The sequence below is a fragment of the Musca domestica genome, unplaced genomic scaffold (genome assembly GCF_030504385.1).
Source record: "Musca domestica strain aabys unplaced genomic scaffold, Musca_domestica.polishedcontigs.V.1.1 3, whole genome shotgun sequence".
Lineage (NCBI taxonomy): Eukaryota > Metazoa > Arthropoda > Insecta > Diptera > Muscidae > Musca > Musca domestica.
The window spans coordinates 21650214-21661618 of NW_026712299.1; the positions used below are offsets into that span (position 1 = coordinate 21650214).

At 38.2% G+C, this 11405-nt stretch overlaps 1 protein-coding gene across 1 annotated transcript; it reads right to left on the reverse strand.

Moving 5' to 3' along the window:
• Positions 1-2525: 2525 nt before the first annotated feature.
• LOC131803424 (uncharacterized) lies at positions 2526-11000 on the reverse strand. Its single transcript, XM_059124717.1, has 2 exons — positions 10479-11000; positions 2526-4288 (listed from the first exon to the last, which is right to left on the reverse strand). The coding sequence occupies exon 2, from the start codon at positions 4282-4284 to the stop codon at positions 3253-3255; it is 1032 nt and encodes a 343-aa protein (XP_058980700.1). The 5' UTR covers positions 4285-4288; positions 10479-11000; the 3' UTR covers positions 2526-3252.
• Positions 11001-11405: the final 405 nt, after the last annotated feature.

Here is an 11405-nt window from a genome sequence, read left to right on the forward strand (position 1 = left end):
AGGTCAATCCGAGCATAGCCCGTAAATAAAACCAAAATGGGTAAATTTTCGTCTTTCGACTATTGTTTTTTTTTTTTTTTTTTCTTTTCAAAAAATTACAGAACAAAATACCAATTTCATTGTATTGCTTCGGAGTCCGTTCAAATAACCCCACTTGTTGACAACTTGTTGGATAGATATTTCTGTAAGCTTTAAAATGATACCCGGAAATACGGATTTTGTATCTGAACTTTTGGGTCGAATAACTGGGTAGCCGTGTATTTCTCCCACGAACAAAATATTTTGTCGCAATGCGGTTAAAAATACCTACCTCATAATGGACCTCATAATGGGGATTATGTCCGCAATAGTGAGCTTTATATACGTGTGGATAATGACTCGACAAAGACCCACCTCACTATTTGTAGGTATGTCTTGGACAATTCCTGCTTAGTAAGTTATTTCCTAACACAAATATTTATATGCATTTTATAAATTATTTAATGATGTCTAAATCAATTAGCATTAAGTAATTAAATATGTACATTAGGATTTATTAAAGCAATGAACTGGTCAATGGTTAACCCATCGGTATTCCACATCCTCCTTCTGACGTTCTAAGCCCTCCATTTGACAACGATGTGGAAGCTAGAATATGCATTCGTGCCACGTAAATGAAATACACAACAAGATTGTGGCATGGCAATACCAAATACGTGCACAAGATCTTGTTCAAGGATGCAATGTGCGGGGCAATGGTGGCAGAGGCATATTTTGTGGCTGATGTCTGTCATTCTCATTGTTGGCATTCGAAACTATGATTTCTGTTAAACAAACAGTCAGGTTTTCCTTCGCTATGATAATACTATACAGCATCATCTTTAAAAGACCAAAGTAAACACACATTGACTTAGTGAGAAACTGAGTGGCATAGAATCACACCGACAAACGCAAATGCCAAGAACTGGGACACGTATGAAAGACACTCGGAAAATTCAATAACATTTTCACACCACACAACTATTTTATAATCTCCAAACTGCAATGCCAGGAAGTGTGCCGTGTTCAATGCAAGAGGATCTAATGGTTTCGAATAGATTGGAAGAATCTAAAGATGTTATGCAGGCATACACTTGGTGGAGAATGCCAGGCGGGAAGTGTGCCGTGTTCAATGCTAGAGGATTGAATGGTTTCGAATAAATTGGAAGAATCTAAACACGTTATGCAGGCATACACTTGGTGGAGAATGCCAGACGGGGTTTGATTGTGGCAATAGTGTATCTATTGAAACCAGTTCGATAACCGCTTACTTAGATAATTTTATGGCTTTTCAATGTTAGGGCAGTAATGATGCCAACAATGATCCAGGCCAAGAGATGGGTTTTGATTCTTATACCACATGGATGCAAGTAGGCAAACACACGTCTCGAATTTAGAATTGAGATGGAAAATAATGGCATCAATGTGGGTATGGCAAACATCAACAATGACATTTTGGACAAATTAGATGAACTGAAACATTTGACGGGTCCAACGTAAAATGCATAACAAATGCTGTGAGTGGATAGATTCGGTGAATTTTTAAATATATGTTCGATGTTGTAGTGGAATAACATCAAATCTTCTTCTTCATTTGTCTTGTCTAGCATATGTGTATGTATATGTGCCAAATATTTGTAAACTTACATACAAAAATAACAAATCGAATGAACAATATATATTGGAGCTATAGCTATATCTGAACCGATTTCGATCAAATTTGGCATACTTATTTTCAGGCCTAATTTGATTGTATATGCAAAATTCCATACTATTCGGGCTGATATTACACGTTTGGTGCACAATAAAAAGCAAACCGGACGAAGATATATATGGGAGCTATATTTAAATTTTTACCGATTATCTCCAATTTCAATAGGGTTCGTCCTTGGGCCAAACAAGTGATTTGTGTAAAATTTCATCTGGATGGGGTAACAAATGCGAACTGTACTTTGTACGTAAAAATACATGGACAAACGGACGGACATGCATAAATCGACTCAGAATGTTATTTTATGCAGATCATCAAAAGAAACTATCGGTCTATCTCGTTTCCTTTTGCCTGTTACAAACAAGTGCACAAAGACATAATAATCTGACCACCATGTGGTGTAGGGTATAAAAATCAGTAAGTTCGGCCAGTTCGAACTTTGAATGCCCTCCACCATTTGGAACGAAATAGGAAATTTTCAAATATACCATTCGCCAAAAACTCTTTTTAAATCTTAAAAACACCGAATATACCCGTTATAAAAAGAAATGCGTGAATAATCGTGGACCTATATAAACAGTACTCTTCTAGAGGGTAAAGTACTCAGAAAAGACTCCTGGTGTGAATTTTCAGACAATCCCATTGGAAAATGTGGCTAAAATCATCAAAATACCGAATATCGGTATAATATATACCCTCCATACTATGGTGGAGGGTATGTGTTTTGTTCCGATACAAAACTTGGGCAAATCCCAACAACAAATCAAAAAAAAATGTCAGACACCGGTAAAGTACAACTGGAACCAACCACAGCGACACCAGGCAATTTTATGTTTGAATAAAAAATCATTTATTTTCGGCCACGGAAAGAAAACAATTCTTGGTTTTATTAAAAAAGAGGGAAAAACTTAAAGATTTTACACAAATTGATTTCTTATTGACAGAATCGATCGGTCTAAAAAACGCGGACGTCTATTCCGTTCAACGAGTTAAACAACAAGAAGAATAAATCTTATAACTAAAAACATAATAATCGCTAAATCTATCTCAGCGAGTGCGCCATCTCAGCAACCAAAGAAAAAATATCCCAAGCTTCGTCTAGGGTAGCCAGATCAACGAGAGATGTTATAGCTTGACTGTAGGATCCTGGGATTTCCAAATTTGGGCACGACACGAACGTGAACATCCCGGCCACCTTTCAGTCTTTCGGAACTAGAAAGCTCTGAAAATAGCTCGAAAACCATGAAACGATAAGAAAATAAAAGAAATAAAAAGAATTAGTCGGTTGTTGAGAACAGTGCAAATTCTGCACATTGCTGTTAATCTCAATTCAGCTTTAAGTTATAAAAAATTCAACAAACAAATAACTTATTCATCAAAAATATTGTAAGTAAAATCCAATAAAAAATTCATATTCATTTTAACAGAAAAAAAGAAAATCCAATGAGATCAGAGCTGTAATTAGATATCCACATTATGTTGTGTCATGGTTAAAACAAATATACATCATGCCTTACAGCAATTTATGAGGCATAAGTTCCGGATATAACGTATCCAAAAATAGTAAACTGCGCAAGCGGTTTTCCAAGCGCACCTCCGCTGACCCCGTTCCGAATGATTTTGGAATACAAATCTCCACCCAACGTCAGATAAACCGGTCCCGATGTGTGGAAATGCTCGTCAGCTAACTGCAACCCCGGGAACTCCTCTACAAGACGAACATCCACTGACTTCTTCGGAGTAACCACGGCGTAATTGCGACGAACTTCCGCATACGTTTCCACCGTCGACGACATCCCGTGATTGCCTCTAAGCTGGAGCAGGCATCGGGTTTTATTTCCTACTCGAAGAACTTTTTGACCCATCTTCTTCACCAAAGAATCAGCTATTATAGAGCTCTCGCTACTGGGGTCAATTAAGGCCCTTTCATGCAAATAACGATCTCCGCAAATAACTTTAACCACTGCTGTCGCTCTCAACAAGATAGTCTCTCGTAAGCTATATGTAGGAATCACTTCATACGACGTCTCCCTCCTACTATTCTGTCGCCTACCGTACGGCACTACTTCACTAGAAGATTTCTTCGAGGACGAACTAGGTCCCTTTTTAAATCCATGGTTGGACGAACGAGGTCCGTTATGCGACGCAGTTTTGGACGAACTAGGTCCATTCTGGGTATGCTCTGGTTCCTTAAAAGAGTTAGACGAGCGGGGCCCTTTCTTCGGTTGGGACTTGGACGAACTAGGTCCGTCCCCAGGAAAACTCTTCTTCACCAAATCCCCAGACGGACGAGGTCCAGGTTTGTGAAGTAAGGTATGGTGCATATCTCCACACTTCTTACACTTACCGGTGCTCTCACACGTGCGCCACGTGTGATCGTGTGCCAGACAACCAGCACAATGCTGATAAATGGAGATTATCTTCATTCTTTCGGCGTAATCCATATCCAGGAACTTGCGACAAAACCGAAGTGGATGATCCTTTAGACACACTCGGCAAACAATACGTCTCTTGTTCACACGATTTTCGGCATTGTATTTCTTAGCTTTAACCATGATTCTATAATGAACGAAATAACTCTAGTTAGAGGGTAAGACGACCAGTTTAACTACTGGCCTAATTATCAAACCCCTTTCAGTCTTGATCTCTGCAACCCGCACTAACTGATCGACGCCTGGTAACACTTTAGTTATGCGACCTAATCTCCATTCATTAGGCGGAATATTATCTTCTTTGATAACAACCATATCATTGACTTTAACATTTTCATCGGGATTTTTCCACTTGTTCCGTTTGGTGAGCTCCTTCAAATATTCATTCTTCCAACGTACACACAAACGTTGATTCAAAGCTTTAACCCTTTGCCATCGGTTTATTATCGATTCCGGTGCTTCACTTATTTCGGGTTCGGGTGGAGACAAGATGGGTCCACCTATCAAGAAGTGCCCAGGAGTCAAGACATCAAGAGAAGTTATATCATCAGACAGAGGACAAAGTGGTCTTGAATTTAAACATGCCTCTACACGAGCTAACAGCGTAGAAAATTCTTCAAAAGTATATTTTAAATTTGCTGCTATTCTTCTGAAGTGGTGTTTAAACGATTTCACACCAGCTTCCCATAAACCACCCATATGTGGTGCTCCTGCTGGATTAAAAACCCAATTCACACCCCTTGCCGAATATATCTTAATAAATTCAGGGCCAACCGTTTGAATAAAGTTGCGAAATTCAGTCCTTATTGTCTTGGATGCCCCAACAAAATTCGTCCCATTGTCAGAATACATGTCTTTTGGACAACCTCTCCGAGAAACAAATCGGGAAAATGCCGCCAAAAAAGTCGCCGCTGATAAATCACTTACAGCTTCTAAATGGATAGCTCGAGTAGCAAAGCACACAAATAGACAAATGTATCCTTTTGTTATCAAACACGCCCGACCTGTATAATTCTTAATATCATAGGGACCAGCAAAATCAACACCAGTTCGAGTGAAAGGTCTATCAAGTATAGTCCTGGAAATCGGCAAAGAGGCCATCAACTGAGTTCGGGTCTGTTTAGCCATTATGGTACAAATTCGGCAACGACGTATAGACCATCGGATCAGGTTTTTCGCTCTTGGTATCCAAAATTCCGTCCGCAGAACTCGAAGCATTAATTGATTACTTCCATGAAGAGTCACTTGATGAATAAAATTCACTAGAAGTTGTGACATTTTACAATTATAAGGCAGAATGAGTGGATGTTTTTCACTGAACGACATCTCATCTGCATTAGCCAGCCGGCCACCAACACGCATTAAACCCTTCGAATCAACAAACGGATTTAAGCTAAGTAAAATACTTTTTGGTGAAAGCAATCTTCCATTCGATAAACAATTATATTCATCTGCCAAGTAAACCTTTTGAGCTAATACAGTTAAACGTTCCTTCGTAATTTGAAATTCTTTGGAACTTACCATTGTCTGGGAGAAAGAGTTTTGCCCTTTCAGACAGGCAATGAAACGAAAAACATATGTCATGATGCGTAACGCCTTTGAATAAGAAGAAAAGTGATCCAGGACATCATCATACTTTTTTATGTATGCATGAAATATTTTCACCTTTTTTCCCTCTTCCTGAGTATCAAAATCTACGATGTCCGTTTCCCATTGGCTACAAGAAGCTTGAAGCCAAGATGGTCCATACCACCAGAGCGCTTCATCTTTAAGATGTTGTGGTCGAATACCTCGGCTGATCAGGTCCGCAGGATTAAATTCTGATCTAACATGTCTCCAGTTGCTTTTTCCAACCGTATCAACTATTTTTGAAACCCTATTAGCAACAAAAGTGTTCCACGAGTTCGGTGGCTTTTGTAGCCAAGCAAGGACGATCATGGAGTCAGACCAACAATAAAATTTAGTTTTCTTCTCATCAAGACACAAATCGGTCCGTACAGACCCCATCAAATCTGACAACAAAAGCGCAGCACACAGCTCTAATCGAGGCAATGAAACAATTTTTAGAGGAGCAACTCTTGATTTCGCCAACAATAAATGCGTTTGTACCGAACCCTCTTCAGATACTACGCGAACATAAACACAAGCTCCATAGGCTTTCTCAGAAGCATCCGAAAACCCATGAATTTCCACTTGGCCACTTGGCTGAAAACCAACCCATCTTGGAATTTTAATACCATTCAACGAAAGATAATCAACAACGAATTGCTTCCACTTATGGCAAATTCTCTCAGGCAGTTCCTCATCCCAACCAATACCTTCGCTCCAAATCTCCTGCATTAACATTTTTGCCACTATAATAACGGGTCCAAGCCAACCTGCGGGATCAAACAAGCTGGCAATTATGGATAAAACCTCCCTTTTAGTGAACTCCAGCTTCATTTCAATGGGTTTCACCGAAAAATAGAAAAAGTCACTCTTTGCATTCCATCTTATGCCTAAAGTTTTCGTATTACTTTCGTCCTCAATCTCCAAAAAATTTTCAGGTAAGAAGATGATCTGGAGGTAACCCTTGCAATATTTTCTCATTGTTCGAAGTCCATTTTCTCATGGAAAACCCGGCCGAGGATAGAGCGCAAACCAACTGATCTCTAGCTTCAATTGCCAGTTCCAATTCATGAGCACCTGCTAGGGCGTCATCTACGTACATCATACGGCGCAGAATTTTGGCCGCTAAAGGTAATTCCTCTTCAACATCTGATGCTAACCGGAGCAAAGTTCTAATGGCCAAAAAAGGTGCACAATTGACACCAAACGTCACAGTTTTCAATTCAAAGTTTTTCAATTCAGCTTTAGGATCCTTACGAAAAACCAATCTCTGAAACCTGGTATGATCCCCATTTAACCAAATCTGACGATACATCTTTTCAATATCGCCATTGAAGACATACCGATAAAATCGCCAACGAATTATCAATAACATCAAGTCATTCTGAAGAATTGGGCCTGGGTATAAAGTATCATTTAAACTCAACCCTGAAGAGGACTTGCTAGAAGCATTAAAAACGACTCTAACTTTTGTAGATGAACTTTCAGGTTTAATGACAGCATGATGAGGCAGATAGAAAGACCTTGATTCTTCTTCATCTTGCGTAACTTCTGCCATATGACCCAAAGACTCGTACTCTTCCAACACACTATCATATATGGACTTAAATTCCGGTTTCTTACACAAAGACGCCTCGTTTCGCAAAAATTGTCTACAAGCTTTTGTTCTGGATATACCAAGAACCGTTCCGCCCTCAAACTGAGGTTTAAAAGGCAACGAAACCATATATCGACCATCGGGCAACCTTTTGGTGGTCTTTTGATAAACTTCCTCACAATATTCTTCTTCTGGACTGTATTCTGTCACTTTCGGTGGTTCTTCTAACTCCCAAAACTTTTCTAAAAGTTTGTCCATCTCGACAGCCGTACAAAAGGAAACACACGTTGTAAATGATACAGGGCTTGGATTAGCAATCGGGCCTGTGAGAACCCAACCGAAAATAGTTTCTTGTGCCAACAACGACCCTAAGACGTTTCGATGCACTCCATCCAACACAATCTGAGGATAAACGTCACCACCAAGCAAAATATCAACCTGATCACTCATTGCAAATTTAGGATCAGCCAAAGGTACAATACCGAGCGAGTAGATATCTGGAACATCCAAAGTATAGCTAGGCAGTTTTCCTGTCAATTTTGGCAAAACCAAACTAGAAACTTGGACTCCAAAACTGTCATTATGAGGCGACTTTAACAAAAATGTACACTGTTTCTCAGCAGACCCAGCTAAAACATCATTCAGACCGGAAATCCTAGCGTTTACTTTTTTAATGGGCAGATTAAGACGTCGCTGCAATTTTTCAGAAATGAATGTTGCCTGAGATCCCGAATCAATTAAAGCTCTAGCAACAAAAATTACACCATTCACGTCAATTTGAACAATCGCCGTTCCCAGTAGAACCTGTTTTCGAGTAACTACAAAACAATTCTGCACTCTAGACTCAATATTAGTTTGCGCTGCCTGCCGGCTAGTACTAGGTTGGGCATCCGAATTAGCCATCGATCCGGAACCCGCCTGTTTAGACTCTCTATGCAAAAGAGTATGATGCTTTAAATTACATTTTGAACAACTTGTATTCTTTGTACATTGAGAGAGTTTATGATTGTTACTGAAACAGTTCAGGCAAAGGTTATTTCTTTTTGTCGCCACAAATCTTTGTTCATGATTCATCTTCAGAAACTTCGGACAAGATTTCAACCAATGATCCTGCGAACATATAAAGCACGATTTTTTATTTATGTTAGCCTGATAAGACTTTACCCTCCTGCTCGAACGAGAATGTTCAATCGGTGGTTTAACTTCAGGAGACTTAACTTCCTTTGAATGTGTTAAGTCGTATACGGTCTCTAACGACTGAAATCTGGCTGTCAAAAATTCATCTAGATCCGACCACTTGGAAACTTCTGTCTTTTTACTAACGGTCTGCTCCCAAAGCGATAATGTATTTGTGGGCAATTTAGTGGAGCATAGAAACACAAAAATCGGATCCCAGCTATCAATGTTGATTTCGTGTAACTTTAGGGCCGTAATACAATTGTTAACGTCCCTTTGGAGGCGTTTAATCTCTCCAGCTGACTCATTCTTGACTGAAACCAGATTAAAAAGAACCTTCAATTGACTGTTCACTAAAATGCGCTTATTCTCATATCTGTCCTTTAGATTTGACCATGCATTTGCAAACCCATCGTTAGTCAAAGGTGATTTTTTAACGATTTCTAAAGCTTCACCTTGAGTACTTTGGCGTAAATAAAACAATCTTTCCACCGGCGTGATCGATTTACAATCAATGTATACCGCAGTGAACATGTCTCTAAAAGACGGCCACGACAAATAATCACCATGAAAAATCTCCGTCGTACAAGGAGGCAAGCGCAAGCGATGGTCAGAAACGTTATTTTCCAAACGTCTTGTTCGCTGACTAGGACTAACCATTGTCGATGATAATGTAGAGTTGTCCCCAAAGGACTGGGACAATTCACCCATTTGCGCGGAGCAACACTATGTACGCTTCCCTACACTGCCTATAAAGATTAGCTGCTTCGTCTTTGAATTCACTACTTTCAATACAAACATGTTCATAAGTAGAATTTATTCTGGCCCATAATCTTTTCAATTCAACCTTACGAGGCTCAACAGCGAACATAGTTACCGAGTCTTTGTTCATGGCGTCAAAATCAGCCTCAAACTCCAGTAACAAGGCAGCAAGTGCTTTAAATTTAAGCAAAACTTTCGATTCTGCCATTTTTTGATTTAAGTAATCAACAAATTCCAATATAAATCAACGAAATCTTGGGAAAAAATAATATATAAATCACTCCAGTCTTCACTAAATTTCCGAAGAAGTGTAATTACTATCCGTAACGATTTTTAAATAAGCACTTAATATGGTTAAAACCCGAAATTAGAACAAAAAATAAATTATTCTGTAACCAAAAATCTTATTGGTAAGTGAAGGCCGACTCACCTTGTTATTATAAGTCTCCTTCCACTTTAAAGTGCATCTGTCACTAACAATAGTAATGTGAAGGACGACTCACCTTGTTATTATAAGTCTCCTTCCAACTTAAAGTGCAGCTGCCACTAGCAAAACAAAAATGGGCAACAACAAACAACCCATACAAACTTTAATCACAGAAATTTAATATTTTACTGGAGTAAAAAAAAAACACGAAAAAGAGAGGAAAAATTTCCTTTTTCTTTTTCTTATGTTATTGGCAAAGTCACTTATTTGCAATTTTGTGAGAAAAAACTTGCTAAACAGAATTATTATTTTACAGATTCTGTCCGTCCGTCTGTTTCAATTCCGTTTATTCTCTCACAAATTAACCACAGCACTCGCTAACACTGACACCAAATTTTTATTTTATAAAACTATAAATTATAATTATAATTTTTTTGTGTATTTTAGTTTTTTTTCCTTTAAATTATATTTTAATCAATAAAACTTAGTTGCAAACCAAACCAAATAAAATCAAAACAAAAAACTAACTAACAAGAAGAAGACCAACGAGTAATCCACTGTTAGTTGTTAGTGTTCTCTGTCAAAACGGCGATCAGCTGTGACGGCGTTACCAGATCAAGACCTTTTTGACCACAAAACTGGGATAAACAAAATAATTTGGGAATATTTGCAAATAACTTTTATTTACAAAGACTGATAATTTTATCGAAATATAAGATAATTAATATCAAAAAACGATATCGTTACCTGATTTTCGCCAATATTCAACAAAAGTAAAAAAGGATGTTCCTCGTACTCACAATCCGGCTCGAAGGACGATGTTTTGTTCCGATACAAAACTTGGGCAAATCCCAACAACAAATCAAAAAAAAATGTCAGACACCGGTAAAGTACAACTGGAACCAACCACAGCGACACCAGGCAATTTTATGTTTGAATAAAAAATCATTTATTTTCGGCCACGGAAAGAAAACAATTCTTGGTTTTATTAAAAAAAGGGAAAAACTTAAAGATTTTACACAAATTGATTTCTTATTGACAGAATCGATCGGTCTAAAAAACGCGGACGTCTATTCCGTTCAACGAGTTAAACAACAAGAAGAATAAATCTTATAACTAAAAACATAATAATCGCTAAATCTATCTCAGCGAGTGCGCCATCTCAGCAACCAAAGAAAAAATATCCCAAGCTTCGTCTAGGGTAGCCAGATCAACGAGAGATGTTATAGCTTGACTGTAGGATCCTGGGATTTCCAAATTTGGGCACGACACGAACGTGAACAGTATGAAAAACATAAATTATAGATAAGATTAAGAACAACGGTGTGGAAATGGCACAACCAGATGGGTCGAGTAATTTTATATTCATAAACACTGAACTTATACCACATAACAGACAACTTCTATCTATGGCTGAAAAAAACTAAAGCAAAAGAATCAGAATGGAAATTTATACGGGTGAAAACTGGAAATTTATACGCTCGAGAAAACGAAAATGTACCATTAATAAACATCAATAATACAGCAGATTTGGAAAACATTATTTCACCAATTAAAATAATTAGTGCTGAAATTTGACACAAATATCAAATTAAATCAACATTTAAAAACATTATTACATCATGTTAGCAAATAATCCGTCAGCAGGGCGGGGCCGATTATATGATACCCCAC